This window comes from Asterias rubens, chromosome 12 (assembly GCF_902459465.1).
Source record: "Asterias rubens chromosome 12, eAstRub1.3, whole genome shotgun sequence".
NCBI classification, from domain to species: domain Eukaryota; kingdom Metazoa; phylum Echinodermata; class Asteroidea; order Forcipulatida; family Asteriidae; genus Asterias; species Asterias rubens.
This window is the reverse complement of record NC_047073.1, coordinates 9,876,838-9,895,794: the sequence shown is the minus strand read 5'-3', so window position 1 is coordinate 9,895,794 and position 18,957 is coordinate 9,876,838. Positions and strand designations below refer to the sequence as shown.

The 18,957-nt window shown below is 36.6% G+C and overlaps 1 protein-coding gene across 1 annotated transcript; it reads left to right on the top strand.

The window, feature by feature from the left end:
- Positions 1-1,684: 1,684 nt before the first annotated feature.
- LOC117297349 (sodium- and chloride-dependent neutral and basic amino acid transporter B(0+)-like) lies at positions 1,685-17,674 on the top strand. The gene is made up of 12 exons (XM_033780328.1): positions 1,685-2,052; positions 5,121-5,349; positions 7,309-7,440; positions 8,490-8,832; positions 9,175-9,307; positions 9,754-9,888; positions 10,374-10,477; positions 10,931-11,055; positions 11,420-11,532; positions 11,944-12,291; positions 12,605-12,772; positions 13,071-17,674. Exons 1-12 carry the CDS (start codon positions 2,014-2,016, stop codon positions 13,332-13,334), a joined length of 2,133 nt encoding a protein of 710 aa, XP_033636219.1. The 5' UTR covers positions 1,685-2,013; the 3' UTR covers positions 13,335-17,674.
- Positions 17,675-18,957: the final 1,283 nt, after the last annotated feature.

Genomic DNA, 18,957 nt, shown 5'->3' with positions numbered 1-18,957 from the left:
GAAGAATGCATTGTATGCTGGATTAGACAGCAATACGATGTTATCCCGTTGTTATCCAAAGAAAAAGAGGGGGGGGGAGTAATTACTCGTATCTCTTTTTTGTTCTTCTTTGGGTTAGAAAAATAATATTCTACTCATAAAATTTTCCATGAAAGACTATAGTTCTATTTATAGACAGAGATCTGTTTTGGGTTGTTTTTGTAGCCTATAGATAAACACAATTACACATTGATGCTCGTGTTGAAATAAAAAAAAATCACATGGCGCAAATTTCATGTACAGGCTTACACATAGGGGCCTATGTCTTCTTCTGTAATGTAACTAAAGGCCCTATGTACATGTACATATTTATTCCTCCATGTCTATACGTACATGGTTTTCCTTCACCCGTGTTTATACTAATAATAGTAATAGCGGTAGAGGGACTCGCATTAAAATCACAAATCAAATTTATTTAAATAATAGATGTTAATTTCAGCATCGGGGATAAAGAAAATTATTTGTTTTTTTTGCCCACCTAATCAGATGCAAATTCATTTAAATAATAGATGTTAATTAGAAAATTATTTGTTTTTTGACCACCTAATCCGATGACACTGATTATCTCACCTCAGTACTTTTCCAGAGCTCGGTGAAAAATATAAATCCCGCCAGAGCCTGAGGAGGTTTTGCCTTAAGGAGCCCGGCACTTGATATTGTGATAGATACTACACTTATTTAAATTTTGCCATGATTATAATACAAGCAAGTCGTGAAAAGATAGGTAAGCCTGTGTGGGTGATAACATGGCCGCGAACAAGAAGAGCAGTAAAAATACTAATTTACACGTGGCTATAAAATCATTACAACTAGCAGTAAAAATACTAATTTACACGTGGCTATAAAATCATTACAACTAGCAGTAAAAATACTAATTTACACAAGGCTATAAAATATTACAACTGGATAACATAATTAGGCTTAGGGCAAAAAAACAAATAATTTCAAATTCATATTGCGATAATTCCACATTATTATTACTAGTTTTATACTGATGGGCTTTTTATTTAAGTTTATTATGCTAACCATTGAAAGAACAATTCTTGATTGAAATGAATGGAAAGTATTTGACCTGTTCTTTGCACTGCTTCTATACGTTCTCGATGCCAGATTTAGTAGCACATGAACAAATCCCGTGCGTATGATAGGAACACTGTCTAGCCATGGTCTAGCCAAAAACAGCCTCATTATTATTTTCAAATTAAGCGTAGGATAATTTTATGTACAATCTTGGACAATTTAAGAACTAACTGCTTGTGAAGAGGAACGTGAAAACCTGGCCAACATTCCGAGCATGAATTTTTGCGCCAAGTGCCAACGGAAACCGCAGGATATAAACATGGAGGTAGAATTAGCTCCATGATATAAATGAGTGGAAAAGTACTGGGAAAGGCTTGGGAAATTTCCATTCGTTGACGTCTATACAAAGAGCGCATGTGTCTTTATTTACACCGGCTTAATTTGCATGAGAGAAGCCAATTGATGACTTGGTCCAATGAGCGGGCGCCGTGAGTCAGTGCAAAGGTCAGTGTGGGCGTTTTAGACTGAGTGATTCGTCGAAAACTCGTGACGTAAATCATTAGCATATCTGTACTCCCACGTTTCATGAATGAACAGCCGGCACTTCATAATACGTTTTGGCGCGGATAAGGAAACACGTTAGAATTGCTTCTCTCTCGCTTGCAAATTTTTACAGAAATTTACAGGATTATTTCCTTGTAGATTGACTCTATTAGTTGTTATTAATTTCGGTAAGAGAAACAAACTTAAAAGTCTAGTTGAGTGTTTTTGTACTGTCTCGCAATTTACTACCGTTCTACAAGCTTGCACGTGTTTGGTGTTGTGTGTGTGAATCTACAACTACAGCAGGCTGACATAAGAGAAAACCGGCATTTTTGGTAGACGTGAAATCATCTGATTTTCTGCTAGTTTTTGGTAAAACTTCGCCACTCAAAGTTGTCCTCACTTTTCAACATGGCCGAAGGCACCAACGAAAAGAACATACATGGATTGGTAAGTTGTTACACATTTGTTAAACTAAAATGCATTTTGTCTGTTATGATTCAAACATGATTTGTTTACATATTTTCTGTCTTTGTTTACAAATTGCTGGGTCATAGTTGAAACATTCAATCATAGTTTATTGAAAGGAATACAGCGTCTAGTCTATTTGTCATTTATAAATATGATAGTAATGATTTGGCTCACTAATTTTGTTAATACTCAATGCAATTTTTTAAACTTTTAGTTGGAATTAAAGAATACTCGTTTAATTCGCTCATTTTGACCATGGAGGAAAAATCATATAGAATGTCCACCCATTGTTTTGACCATCAGATGATTTGAGATTGTTTATATTCCATACAATTATACCGATTTTAGATTTGTAAGTCTTTATTTACGTTTTCAATGTATTTATTGACAATTTGTGTACACTTTGTGGGGTGTGTCTTATACGAGGCAACGACCCCCAGTCAAGCAAGGAGTGGTATATTAGGAATGTAAACAAACCGCGTTTTTTCCCCCGCCCTGTGATGTGTATAATGCTCCAACATTCTTGTCTTTTATCGGTCAATGGAGTTACGTAACGCAGTGGGAGGGCTTAAGAAGTGGACCATGTCCCCAAACAGTGATCAATTGGTCCTTGTTCTCAACAAAGCCCGCATAAACCCATTCATAAATCCACCTCCACAAAGAAATAGGCATGTGGACATGAGTCACTGGTCAGTTAATACACAAGTTTTGCTTTTAAAATGCTGCTAATTATTTTTTCTTGTCAACTAAAATATGACTAAAATATATTATAGTCACATACTCAGATTGACAGTGTAGCATTGAATAAATATTATAAAAGGCAACCGAACACTGCAGAATCCTCTGCGTGTGTGGCCGTCATGGTCGATACTTTTTACGAAGGATTTTTTTGGAGGGAAAAAAACTTAAGTGGTCGTGGGAGGTACCAGGTATATCAAAAGCCTGGTCTGCTATTAAATACAAGTGCCCCTCAACCGCAACATTCCATACCCCCTTTTCAAGGAAACTGAAACTCGGCCTGTCCAGGATGTAAAAAGCTCTTTTGTTATCAGTCTCCAACCAGGGGTTAAATATCAAAGGATTACTTTGTGTACAGTCATCCAACAGGAACACCACAAAATATTGTCAGGAAGTTTCTTACAATTAATTTTGAAACACAATTGCCATGTAAAAAAAAAAGTGAATTATTTTTTATTATTATTCATTCCTTATACTTCACTGTGAATCAAACAAAACAATGCAAGTCAAGTATTTAAAATGATAAATGAACAGAGGGGAAAAGATACAATAGCGACAGCTATGCAAGGAAAAGAACGGGTTAACAGGGTCACAGGGGTTTAAAAGGATATACTTAAACAAATTGTATCATATTTCCTTGCCCTACGATTAAATGCAGTCTAAGGTGGCAAGTTAATTAACAAAGATTAAAATATTTGTAGACACAGAATTGTGTTCATTATGTTTACTCGCTGACGTCATCTGTCACAGGAAAACATTGTTTTCCATACTGGACATGGAAAGATGTCCGCAGTATACAAAAAAAAATAGAAAGGGGACTCTAGGCCTGTTCTAAAATTACTCTAAACGAAACCCAAAGTGAAAGGTTTACTGTACTGTGTGATATAGCATTTCTACTTCCTTCATCAAAACGTGTCATAACAAAGTACAAGTAATTGGAGATGGGCTTTCAGTTTTCGAAAATAGCTGTTCTATTGCAAAACATTTGCCATCTTTAATTCAAACATAAACATTTTCCTTTCAAGTTGTACAAAACATAGACATTATTTAGCTCTTCGCAAGACGGTTCGGGCGGGGAACGATTTTCCGGCCTCTGTCCTTTCGATCAAACCATGGCAGGAATTTTAATATTTTTTTCCAGAAGCCTTCCACTGGCTTGGAAAGCTACACATGCACGACAAGCATGAGGTCAGTTCGTGCGTGCTCATCCTATCCCTGCATTTTGAAGGCATTTGGTCGCCATGCGTAAAAGTGATATTATTTTCCTAAAAACTCTTCTTTATCTTAAAATATGGTTGCTAACTTTTCCATGATGTCAATTCTAGTCAATAATTAAACATAATCACTAATCACATGACGAGACGCGTCTAAAAATAGCAAAACACTAATTGAGAAAATAATCCAAATGCCTTATTGTGCTTCACTCAGTGCGCATGTCCGAATACATAATGAATGACCCCCTCACGTTGCTGACGGGCAACGCATCATCAATGAGTCATTTCGTAGTCTCCGCACAAGGCGTTTGGACACGAAAAGTTGAAAATGCCACTTCTACTTCTCACTATTCAATGTTTAGAAACAGGAATACATTACTTATTGGCTCAATGCAATGTTGGATATCGAAGTGCATGGACACGGTGACTTGAAACATAGCCTACCGCATAACTTATAAGGTTGTATCCTCCATGGTTGTATCAACTGCCAAGGAATGTTCGGGCATATAGAGCAAGGACCAGGATGCTCAGTTCACAGCCCTATGCTCGGACAATCGGCAGATGGGCAAGCAATGACATGTTAGAATTAGAATGTCCATCAGTCAGTGTACAGGCTGAACAAAATATGTCGGGGTTTACTCGGTGGCATGTTAAGAATGATAACCGTTCAGAAGTTCTTAGTATTCTAAGTGATGAATAATGAAGACCTTCATTGATGTCTAAAGAAGTCTTCGATAAGTAAAAAAGATACGGGGATTCTAGAAATACATGGAGTGCAGTCTTTCTTAAAAAAAAGTATGGTTTGCGATCATTGTTGCAAAACAATTGTTGGTGTATATATCTCCACTGAGTGTGGGCGGTTTTAAATAAAGATCATGAACTAAATCCACAACTTCGTCTTTGTTGAACAAAACTATGGTTAGCGACTTTAGAGCAGTATTGTTGTAAGCCTATCTCCAATCCAGTTATTTTAGACGGTTTTCAATTGCAATAATAATATGACAATAAAACTAGATCCATGTTTAACTATTACCTTTCCCTAACTTAGGAAAAACATTCATTGTTTTATAATTTTTATTTTCTCTTCCACTACAGAGTTTCCAACCATTACCGCAGGGTGATCCAGGCTTTGCGATGTACCCTGCCCCCGGGAGCGGACCCCCATCCCCACTCCCCGTCATGACAGTCAAGACCAAGGGCGACGAAAACGAAGAGCGCGGTAATTGGTCAAATCACATGGAATTTTTGCTGTCTTGCATCGGGTATGCCGTTGGGCTTGGAAACGTCTGGAGATTCCCATACCTTTGCTATAGCAACGGGGGAGGTGAGTTATTAGAAAAAGTCAAATTAAAATGTGTAAATCATGATATACGGATTGACCAATCAGATTTGTTATGTTGCAAAAAGGCGCGTGAACAACAAAGTCTCTCGACTGTACACCCTTTCCCCCTTTTTCGTGAATGTTGCGGGCTGTTTTTGCACACGGGTTCAGTTTGCGATTAGATTTCTCCAAAATACAAGTAAACAAACAGTTTATATGTACAACTATAAGCGTTTATAATTGTATGAAACCCACATGACAATAACTTTTATTCAAAAAAGGAAATTTTTGTCACAAATCCCACTTGAATTCCGTTTTGAAAATGTTGCTTTATAGTAAATTTATTCTCAAGTGATGAATTTCCGGCACGTCTTGTAGTCCTCCTTACAGAAGCTGTCTTTTGTTTTGCCTTAAGACTCGTGTTTTCTCACCTCTTAATAAATGTTTCAGTTTGCCCTCTAGTTTGGGCAATCGATCCCCCAGTGACGCACACGCGTTTATTTGCATCAACCAGTGAATTATTTCTTAATCAAGAACGTCGCAAACAGACGGACTTAAAATTCACTCCTTAGTGATTTTTTAAGTGGTACAAAACACGAGCGGACATGTCTATGCATCATTCCGACACACAGCACTTTGTACGTCGATGCACAAAAAAAACTTGATATATTTCTTTGGATGTGCTTTGATATCGGATATCAGCTAGTAATTTCAGACTCGGGTTGTGATAAATCATGAAGTGTATATAGTTCATGAATATGCATGAACTGAATAATTAGCAAAATGCTGCTCTCGGCATGATGCCTGCGGTGCTTGCCATTATCGCCGCACTGCGCGCGCACGAGCTGATGGAAAGTTCCACTGCATATTATTTTGTTCAAACGTATTGCTCCGTAAGGATGGATTTCTTCTTGATGATAATAATGTTTACCGCCAAATGTCGACCCCGCCGCTGCATGCCTTTGCTTCGGGAAAAGTCCGTTGCCATGGTGATATTTCTTGCCTCAAAAGACGTCCGTGTCTCGAGAGCAAATCTCCGTCTAAACAAGACACAATGCATTGACGTCATGTCTGTGCCTTGGTTTTTTTTTGTCAGGCCATCTTATATTTACATAAAAGGGGGTCTTCGGGAGGGTAATTCTTCAGATAAGCTGTTCAAATCTGCAACTGTCACTTTTAGTATACTTGTACATTCCCGTCCAAACATAGGCAAAGGAATGTTATTTGGATTAGAAAACTTAACACACTCAAATTATTAAGAGCAAAAACATCTTCCTACCTATGATTCAAGAAAATGAGATTATTAAAGGAATCGTTGCGATGAAAAAAAAAAAAAAAACTTCTTTAAGATTTTTGCCAAGAACAAAATAGCAAAATACCAGTCACAAAATAATGGTGAGCACAATTTTGTATGTACTTTGTGTATTTTGGTAAGCACAATTTTGTATGTGCTTTGTACATTTTGTGCTTCCAGCGACAAGTTTATGTATACAAAAATTGCTCTGCTCTTCCTTTGTTTATATTTGCTTCTATCAGCACAGACAGATGGGGCTCACAAAGGGAATTTCCCTGTAACACAGTTTCCTCAAAAATCAAAACTCGAAACCAATTTGATATTGATATCTGATTCCAATCCTGGATCCCCATTGGAATGTTCCAAATCACTGTTGATAAGATTTAGGAATTTGCAAGGATTTCCTGCCAGTGCCACATGATCTCAACAACATTCAACATTATTTAACATTTTCCATCAGTTACAAAAAATTAATCTCAAGTTTGTTTTGCTTATTTGATTTGGTGCACTCTAAACTGTTTTTCTCCCAGAAAGATTTCCCCGCAACTTTATATTAGTCCCCTCGGGTGGTGTACCATCAAGTCCCACGAGAAGACTGGCGGCGAGTGTCATGTTTGATTGAATCGTAAATTTAACACTTGCCACTTTGTTTTATAATTTCTTTCCAGGTGCCTTCTTGATTCCTTATCTGGTCATGTTATTGTTCGCTGGACTTCCCCTTTTCTTCATGGAGTTGGCTTTTGGCCAGTATAGCAGCAGCGGACCTATTCGGTGTTGGAACTCTGTTCCAATGTTCAGAGGTAATTAATTTTAAAATATTTTCAAGGTGAACCTTATTAAAGCTAATTCTTTGTTTCCGAAATCAGTCCAACTTGTGTATTGTAGTTTGTTGCCTTGAATGCCTTTGTTGCCTTGAATTTTTAATTGTTGACATCCACGGTCACGTCTCAAGGTTTCAAAGTCAAAGTGTACGTGCTGTTTTCCCTTTTAAGCAACGCACACAGCGGAACAATTTTTGGGGGCACCAAAGTGTTGCAAACGTCTGTAAAAAGAGATTAGTTCTCATTGACAACCAAATATACAAATAAACAATTACTGTTACTTTTTGAAACCAAGATCATTTCACTTCTTTCTTGGCAAGGTTTTTGTCAGTCGTGTGGAACGGAAAAGATAAATTGATATTTTCTAAGAACCTTTTTGTTAAGGCCCTATTTTCCATTTTGCTCACACAAAATTAAATTGTTTATTGAACAGTGCCCATTGATGCGTACTTCGTTCGTTTCAGATGAAGAAATTTACAAGGTCGTTAAAATAATTGGCTAGATAAATAACATCTTCAAACACTGCCGCATGCAAAAGATTATTATTAACAATAAATACAAACCTACGTCAATAGCCAAATAAATAAATAATACATAATAGAAAATATAACATCTGAAAGCACAAGTGTAGATACTTTTACAAACACCTTCAGATGGAATGGAACGATGCGTTATTTTGAGTTCCATCTCTATGAAATTGTTATAGGCAGAATAAACCATGCTGTGCTCATAGTCTGTTTTGTCGGTCGCCACCTTAACTTCACCCTATTTCTTAAGCACTTTGCCTGTGACGCCTTTTCTGCACCATCCTAGTATAGCTATATATAGCTCAATATGGATTTCACCAAAAAACTAATTATTGTAAAATTCAGAGCGAGATTTTTCTAATGAATCTATTCTTATAGTTTGAAATCAGGTCATTGTATTCTTTGCATGGCGAAAGTGTCAAGCCAAATAGAATATTTAACTATTTTTTTTGTATTAACTTCAAAATTAATTTTGAGATTGTTTTCTTAATTTCAACTCAGGTGTGGGTATCGGCATGGTGATAGTGTCAGCATGGGTCGGCATATACTACAATGTGGTCATCACCTACACTCTCTACTACATGTTCATGTCCCTCACGACCAGCCTACCATGGGCAGGCTGCGATCATGAGTGGAACACAGCCTTCTGCAGCGACCTATACAAAGACTGTATTAAAAGTGGTGGCATCATTACCTTCAACAACACCTGCGTTCCCGTGGGAAATCTGACCAGTGTGGAGATGGACATGTATAACATCACCGTAAATGGGAACTCGACTGATTTGTCGAGCTATGTTGACCCTCTGAAGGGCTTGAGAGTGCGCCCGACAGAAGAATTCTACAAGTAAATAATTTTTTTTCCGTTTTTTGATAATTCCTATCTCTTAAAATAGAGATATTGATTTAAGTGGCAACGAATATGCATTCAAGTGATATTTTGATATTAAATGCAAAGAACCATAATTTATTCATTATTGTTATAATCTCTCTCTATTGAGTCAGATTTTGATTAAGTTTTAACAAATAATGTATCCAACTTAAAATTATTGCTTTTATTTGTAGCAAAAAGGTATTTTAATACTTCCAAGAACCATCTTATCTTGGACCAAATTTTCAACCAGTTTTCTTCAGAATTAATATTCAAACGGAAGAAAAACCCAAACTTAATTTTCTTTTCTTTTTGTAGGAATGGAATGTTGCACGACTCTGGTGATATCGGTAAATCCGGTTACATCATTTGGCAGTTGGCTTTGTGCTTGGCTCTGGCTTGGTTGTTGGTCTTCGGCTGCCTTGTCAAAGGCATCAAATCTTCCGGAAAGGTAGATTAAACAACTTTTTTTTTATCAGTTTCCTTCTTGAAAATATTCTGTCCCATCTAAATAATTCATTAGTTGTTGTCTTCAGTTGACAAGAAATACCAATCGATTTTGTAGTAACAAATACTGATTGGAGTTAGTTCCCCAAAGCATGGCGTTGAATAAGACTGTTTGAATTGTAATCCAAGAAAAATTAAACATTTCTGCTGGATGGAAAAACACGTCTTTGGATTCAAAAATAATATTAAGTTAACTAAAAGGTAATTATTATGATGATTTGTTAGGTTGCAATAACAACAACAATAGAAAGAAAGAAAGGCTATAGAAAAAGGAATACTTTATATGGATCACGAAACGTCATCCACTCAAAATTGTTTGCACTCACAACAACCATGTCCTTTAGGTTAGCAGTTTACAACGACTAATTATATTTTCTTTATTTTTTGTAGGTTGTTTACTTCACCGCCACTTTCCCATACATAGTCTTGGTGATTTTACTTTTCCGTGGTATCACATTGGAGGGATACTGGAAGGGAGTGGAGTACTTCGTGACCCCAAGATGGAATCATCTCGGTGAAGCAAAGGTAAACAAGATTATTCAACCTCTGTCAACAAGTTTAAGCTCAAATCATACACAAATAATGGAAAATTACTTTTTAGAAACTGTTATTAACTTTCACGTGGTTGTGACCGTAGCCTTCCATGCAATGAGTCACTGTTTAACTATTGGAATTTGGGAACGGTATACTTGGAAACCGTCGAGTTGTGACCCTCAATGCAATGAATCACTAAAGCATACCTTAGAAACCGTTGAGCGGTGACGCGAGAATAATTACAGGTAACAGACTATGAATATTCATTTTGAGCAGGGAACGGTGGAAACCGTCGAGTTGTGACCCTCATACAACGAATCACTATATCATACCTTAGAAACCGTTGTGCGGTGACGCGTGAATAATTACAGGTAACAGACTATGAATATTCATTTTGAGCAGTGTTAACCAATTAGAGGGGCTGTAGAAGTAAAGTAGTGCATATTCATAAGGTTTGTTCCATTTTCAATATGCAGGTATGGAAAGATGCTGCTGTCCAGATCTTCTATTCTCTCAGTGCGTCATGGGGTGGCCTTATTACTTTGTCTTCCTACAACAGGTTCAAGAACAATTGCCTAAGGTAAAGAGTTTAACTTCTTCTGATAAAAAACACATTTCAAGAGGAATTTTACAATCGTACATAAAATATTTAATATACACCGAAATGTGTTAGCACTGTATACCCAGAGTTCCGTGAAAAAAATCACACGCACATTACTCGGGTGGGACTCGAACCCGGGTGGGACTCTGAACTCGACACATGAATTAATTTTTTTTTTTTTTTTTTGATTATCATTAACCAATATTGACTTAAAAACAATCCCCATTAAACTTGAACTATCAAGTGCTGCTCTAAGACTATGCTTTTTTTGTCATTTTGACTGTAGCCGATGGAACATCAGTTTTGGAAGAAACCAAATCAACACAAATGTTTTTAAGTTTTTTAAAAATGTTTTTACATGGTTCAATTTGTACTGATTTTTACTGTGAGGGAAATATTTTTGCTAAGAAATTAAATTTTTCTTTTGTACAGAGATGCAATTCTCGTGCCGGTTTTGAACTGTGGAACCAGTATTCTTGCCGGATTTGTGATCTTCTCCATCCTTGGAAACATGTCTCATGAATTGGATAAACCTGTGGAAAATGTTATCGATGAAAGTAAGTAGAGTTATGTTAAATTATTTTTGGTTTGTTAATTCACTCTTATGCCTATTGTACACTTTATTATGATTTAACAAGAAGTTCAAACAATGAAAACAGAACAAAAAATGAAGGTTTCTGTTTTCATTGTTTTGCACAATATATTTTCAATTCATATTCAATAAAATAATGGTTTATTGAAAATGTCTCTGCCAGTAAAAACTGACTTGCTCATATGTAAAGAAAAATTCAATATTTCAAAATTGAACAGAACCACAGTATGATTAAAACACTTAACCATACGAAAGAAATATTATTGAGAATTGAATTGCATTTTTAATTTTTTGCATTTGTTAATTTTATTGTTACTTTTTTGCTACAGCTTTTGGTCTTGCCTTTATCGTGTATCCTGAGGCTGTTCTTCATTTCCCTGCTGCCCCAGTCTGGTCCTTCTTATTCTTTTTCATGTTGTTGACTCTCGGACTTGACAGCCAAGTAAGTTTACATTCTTCAAATATTCATTCTCTTCCTAAAAAGTCATTTTATAGTGCACAAAACACTTCAGAAGATTGCCAGTAAAAATAATTTTCTTCGAGTAATACTGTACAGCAACTGGTAGCTCAAGTTTATGTCTTCTTTAACAATGCTTCTATGTTATAAAAACAACACTTTCAATAAGGGCAAAAACAGCAAAATAACAATTTGCTAAGCATAACAAAATGACAGTTACCAGAATATGGTTACCAGCCAAAATTGATGACTGGTTACCTGCTAATTTCTGCTTTTCTTAAGCAATTGGGCCAGATAATCAAAGTTCACCTTTCAGCCATTTTAATGTTAATGTGCTCATTACTCATAAACCCAATTATTCATACAAATATTTTTGTAAATATTTTTTACCCCCAGTTTTGCATTGTGGAGACTGTAGTCACTGCTGTCATGGACCAGTTCCCTGAGAAGTTGAAGGGAAAGAAGACCTTCGTCGTTGCTGGATACTGTGGTGTTTGCTTTCTGCTCGGACTCAACACTGTAACGCAGGCTGGTAACTACTGGGTGTGGCTAATGGATAAATACGCTGCAGACTTTGCCTTGTTGATCTTCGGTCTTTGTGAATGCATAGCTCTGGGATGGTGTTACGGCGCTAAACGATTCACCAATGACATCCGAACAATGCTCGGTGACAAAGTTGTGGATTCTATCTTCTTCAAGTGGTGGCCACTCAACTGGTGTTGCATTACTCCATGTGTACTTGCTGTAAGTTTTTCAAATTTTCTCTGAAAATCCCTTTGTTTTTCTTTTACACTAGTATACCTGTTCATGTGTTCATATAACTTCGTCAAACTTGTTTCAAATCAAAACACACTTTTATAATAACTATATATTGATAAAAGTTGAAAGATTTGTTGTCTTAAAATTTAAAGTTCATAACTTTTTAATAAGGAGTTTGCATGCTGGCAAATCAATTTTGGAACAAACTTTTGCAGTGACCGTGTCATAAACATGTCCTTCAATGCTGTTATATTCTCATGCATTAACTTTAACTTCAATACATTTGTTAATATTTCAGTTTGTCTTGATGTTCAACTGGATTTCCTGGACCAACCCCACCGCTAAGGACTACGAATTCCCCCCATGGGCTCACGCTATTGGATGGCTGATGATCAGCTCTACCCTCATCTTTATCCCCATCGTCTGGGTCTGGGAGTTCATCCGAGCTGAAGGAACTGTCACAGATGTAAGTTTTGGTTATGCTAAAGCTAACTGTTTTTAACTAGGTTGTGGTTCCCCCTGGAATTGAGATGGCTTGTCTTGTCACCATGCATAGACTCAGTGGGCTAGCTGTTGCCTGAAATGCAGATCATGGATTCGACTCCTACCAGAGACGCTTGTTCACTGTTTCGTAAAAACACAGAAAGCATTGAGCATGTTTTGGGTGCAAATTACTTTACAGCTCTTTTTGTAGCAAGCAAATAACTAACTGAATGTGGTTATTTTCCTCGATTAATGTTTTATCTGTTTGTTTTTGTCTACAGAGACTTCGTACAATGATCACCCCAACCTCTGAATGGGGACCAGCTCTCCAACACCACCGCGAGGAAGCAACTAGAGTCCACCAGCGAAACGGGACAATCATGGGCGGTACCGTGGATGGAGTCGATGCTGGCAGAATTACCAAATACATGCCCTGTGAAAATGGTGTCAGTTTACCACTGGAGGTTCGTGGGGCCTGCGCACCGCCACCAACAGAGGGCGCCGGAGCCGTTACGCTACAAGGTTACAATGGTAACGCTGTATAACTTTCCCTACTGCAAAAGCTTGAGTGATCGTTGCGATGCAAGAGTCACAAACTGAAATTCAAAGGGGCATTCATGCGGGCCTCGGCCCAAGGAGAAATGCCCTCTTTGAGTTTCTTTTTCGATCTCAGGACTAATGCCAGCATGAAGGTGTCCTTCCATGATTTTCAGAGCACAGGAACCATTTCCTCAAAGAGAACATGGCGGAGAAATGTAACCTCCAAGTTGAGGCAGGATCCTCCAGAATTAAAACTGTGAGGTTTTATCTCAGGGTTTATGCCAGTGGCAAAATGTTCCATCCATACCTTTATGCCAAGTTTCAAAGGGACTGTAAACCAGTGGTTAAAACAAGAAATACATTTTGGGGAAGTAACATCAGTATTTGGCAAAAATAGATACTTGTACCACTTCCTTTAAAAAACACACAGGAAAAAAGTAAACTTTCTGAAACGCATTATTATACCTCATAACTCATTCCATACTAATATCCATTGCTCATTGTATACGAGTACAATCATCTTGATGGCTATTCCCCATAATAATAATCAAATTTATACCAGTGGTTTACGAGTCCCTTTCATCAAGTTGGAAGATATTTGTAAATACGGCATGCCAAGATCAAATTGTATTTGAAGCTGACTTGGCATTATGTTTATTGATATAAACCAAAGTGATTTGGTTTAGCAGTGCCGCCATTTGGGGAATGTATTTTTGGGAAATGAAAGTAAGGTCATAAGGGCAAAGGTCATTCCCATAGAAAAGAAACCCCTACAACTGTGGTTTTGACTGCACGTTGAATTATTGTGACACTGCTAAACTCACTCGCTTACATGTTGAACATGTTAAAAGGGTATCTCTGGAGCCAGTATTTTTTAAAAACCGATGTGTTAATTTTGTCATTTATAATATCTCTTAGTCAGGCCTGGTGCCAAGTATGTTAACAGTATTTTAATTGTTTACTATTAACTAGGATATCTGCAATGTGAATAAAACTATGGGGGAATCTTTTAGAGGAAGGGTTATACACGTCATACAGAAGTGATTTTTTGAAGAGTTGAAACTACTGGAAATCTTCTTTCTGACCAAATTTAGAAAAACATCACCATCTCCTTTTTTAAAATCCTGTATGAATAGGACGAGACAGGATCTACTATCAAAGTAGTGAAAAAAATCAGTGTGGCAATAGTATGAGAAGTTAATAGTATTCTGAAATTGAAGAATAATGGTATAAAAGTAAAACTTCTTTCATGATTACAGAAACAAACCACCACTTAAAAAGCAAGCTGGTTAATGTTAATTATCATTTAATTTGATCTGATCAAACATCAGAAATTGTGCCCACCCAAAACAAACGGATCTGGGTGCGTTCATTAAAAAACACTACCTAGCTGGTACTCTGCAAACCCTTACCAACCGTAAACAGTGTGTGATATCAGCTTACCAATAAGTGCTTTTAAAAATGTTTTGCCAATTAAAGTACAATGTCTTTATAAACATTTGCAGTACATGTGGTAACTATTACTATAACATCGTATTATTATTAATATATACAGGTGTATTTAATAGTTGGGCCTATAATTATAGTTTATAGTTTCTTGTGCAATCATGGTGAACAAATTCTTCAGAAATTAACAGTATTACATAACACTTGGAGACTGTAGTCCCAGTTCATATTTCATGCGATATACAAATTTTGACGTTTCAAATTCGCAACGCATCTTCGCAACAGTCAAATAAACACACACAATTTGTGTCAAAACATTTTCGACCTACAAAGTTGTCTAACATTTTTAGAGATTTACCTCCTCAAAAAAGGACAGCGAATAATAGATATCCGGCAGCTTTAATCCTGAATACAATGTGTAGCCTCTGCTTCAAATAATTGAAACGCAACCATTTTTTTGCGTATAAATAACTCAAATTATAATGTACCTGGAATTAATTGTGCCCAATGCCAATGTGAAGAGTAAAACTGAAACACCGTTGCCTTTTCTTTATCGTGCAAACGGTCAAACTGCTTTATTGCACCAATCAATGCACATTACATCGAAATAGTTTCCTAGTTTTATTTTTATTTTCAGTATCTTTTCAGTTTCATTCGTATATTTTTTTTTTCCAGTTTTAGGTGTTAAAGTACATATTTTGGTGTGCTTATTTTCGTCACGGTGTATTTTTTAAATTGGATGATTTCATATCGAGGGTTTAGAAGTTGGGGTATTTGATAAAGACAACATTTCAAAATACTAAACCAGTCAAAAACATATAATGTGTATTTTGTTACCCTAGCGTCTGCATCTAGGCTATGGTAGATAAATCATGTCGAGATTCTTACAAAGTCGTTCAATTTAAAAAAAAACTTTACTGAAAACAAAAAAACCGAAATTATTTCTGAAATGAGTTCTGAAATAATGATACACCGTGAACTTCGGGTAGTTTGTTGTTTCTGTATTGTCTCATTTATTTAATTTAAGTTTAATCACGTACTAAGTTTATTTCATGTTAATAAATGTACAGTAAGATCATTGCTTATATTTATTTATAACAAATTTGTCATCATTATATTTTGTAAACTTATGTTTTCCATGAGACTTTATCATGCATGAATCTGAACTCCAATAACCAAGAAAAAGATGAAGTCATTTTCATTATTGCAGTTCGTGAAACGTCCTTTTTTAATTTCTGAGAAAAAAAAAAACTACGTAATGTGTTTTTGAAAAAAGGTAATTTTTACTGAATGAGCAAATAACTTGTATAAAACCTAAATGTGCTGTGTGCTATACTAGCCTTTAGATGTTTAGTGAGAGCACCAATCCCATAGCAAACCGCCATATTATGGCAAACAACTTGTCTAAAAAGAAGGAATATTGTTGCAAACTGCTTACCAATCCAAATAACCTGTGCTATAAATGCAAAATCCTAGCATATCCTAGCAGAGTCTTTCTTAAAAGGTTAAACAATGTTTAGCCTTTGAAAGAGACTTGACTGTTGGTCGAAACCGCTTGTATCTTGCTTGAAAGTTTCAAATGTACTCTTGTATGAAAAAGAAATCGAACAAGTTCTACACGAGTAACAATAATTGCATTTTTATAGCAACTGCAGATTTGAGCACTCCTTGCCCTCAATTGAATTTTAGGATTTGAAATGTTGTGAAACCATGTTGACGTTCCACAATTAATACCAAGGGTCTGTGTATGGTGTGTATGGTTCCAATCGTATGGAACCATTCTCAACTTAGATTTAGAACTTACATTATGTACTGATGTCCATGTAAAAGCCATTGGCTTGTAAAAGACCGTAGCCATTTTAAGCAATACTTAAACAAGAGGCTGATTTAAACAAAAAATAACAGACATAAATTTTGAATGCTGTTTTTTTGTTTGCTTCAGAAAGGCTTTGGTGAAATCATGAATCGGTGCATACATGTTTAGTGTAATAGTATTAGTGACTAACGTTTTAGAGAATGTGTATTTTATTATTAGGGACGTGCTCGCAAACGAACTCAATGCAAAGTGGATTTTTAGTCTGGCTCCATTGTGATCAGTAACAGTTAAGCCAAAATTGCACAAAGGGGGACCAGACTGAAACAGCAACGGGCGGTGAAAATAAAATGGCCGCCCGTTGCGATTCATGCTATGACCAACATGCTGATAAATCCACACGCATTTGAGACGAATATTAACTGTACATAAACTGTGTGCACTATTGCATGAGCTCACTTTATAGAAATATTTTTTCAAAAAACGATAAAACAAAAAGCAAAAAAAAAAAAAAAAAAATCAACAAAACAATTCTAGTTGTTCGTACTTCTTTTTTTATAAGGCCACGATCGACATTTGAGAAATGCAGTTCTCCAAAAATGTAATCTTACGTAATTACAAAATGTATTCCCTGTGAAATTATAAGACAGCAAAATTTAATGTAGACTTGTAAAACACCCACAAAGCAAACCTTGTCATGTATGGCATAGACCTTTACGTAATGAATCGTATAATCACTACATTCTAACACGAGCTGAGTCCCCTTGCTTTAAAATCTTACTTATGTATTAACATACGCTCGGTGTAACCACAAGAAAAATTTGAGAGATAATGAAGTAAAACAAAAAAATAAGAAAAGGTTATTATAAAGTTGTTTAGATTTTGACATTGGACCAAGGGTCGGAAGTTGTCTATGTTATACCCTTAATAAAGTAGGCCTACAAGTTGTTGTTGAACTGTAAACCCATAAACAGTAAGAGACTAGAGTGCCAGCCACGTTTAATATTAGTATTGCAAAACCTTAACAAATGTTTTAACTGAGAAGTTTAATTGAGTTTTTAAAAATAAAGTTGAAAGAGAACTGCAGTTATTTTGTTTGTTTGATTTCTTTTATCATTATAGTATTGGTCAAGCGTAGTGAAGCTATCTTCACTAGGTAAATTGTGTACTGCAAAAAACACAATACAATGTACGGCCTTGAAAGCTCCACACACGATAGTTTTGTAAACATCTGTTCCCTGGAAATTCTGCCCCCCCCCCCCCCACACCGGGAAATTAATTTGACTTGTGAGGAGACTGATTCAAGGGTTCACTGAACTCACATAATTGCTAGATATTTAAAAAAGTACAACCCTCCAAAAAATCTCAGATTACCCCCGAAAAACACCCGAAAATGTGCTTTTTTCCCAAACCGAATTACGGTGTCGCATGCAATTAGGTCCTCTCTGCAATACTATCCGGAGGACATTATTGCATATGCAATAATGTCCGCCGGACGGTTTTGCATATGCAATCGTGTCCGCCCGGACGCTGCTGCATAATGCAATTGTGTCCGCCTGGACATATTTGCATAAGCAGTTGTGCCGCCCCGTGCAAAACCGTCCTTGCAGTAAATTAAACGCCCTTGGTCGACGGAACATGTTCGCCATTAATTTTACAAGCTAAAGTGCATGTCACGAATGACAAGGGAAATGTTCGGCCGTTGGGTATTCGCTGCAATCATAAAATACGTGAATATTCATGCTGCATACGTAGGTAGGTTCAGTGCAAGCACGCTCGCTTACGCGCGCACAAACATGTACAGTCATGTACATGTCCACCGGACGGTTTTTGCATAGCCCCGGACGGACACGATTGCATATGCAAAAGTGTCCGGAGCGGACAGTATTGCATGGCGGACACAATTGCATTTGACAACGGCCTGTTTCCATGAGGCTCTCCCCAAATTCCGAGGCAAAACATAGGACCAACTTCCAAATTTACCAAATCTTCTCAATTAAAGGAACACAGAACCCCCAGGTTGTGATAGATTCTGATTACAAAACCTACAATTTCATGACCCCCCAAAACGTTATTTTTTTAACTGTGAGTTCATAAAAACAGATTAACCTGGCGCTAGTTTGCCGATGAGGGGGACATAATCTCTTAACACAACATCCCAGTTTTTGTTTTACTAATATCACAAAAAATTGTCTTTTGTTCGTAAATTTTTAATTTTGCTCTCGATCATGGCGATGTTTCGATGCCTTTAGCAGGAAGTATTATATACAATTCTTTGCGCATTCAGAGACCTTGCATTTTTCCTACCTCGCTAGGAGCATAACATAATCCAAACCCTTCACTTCACTTGAAAGTCACCGCCCCAAAGT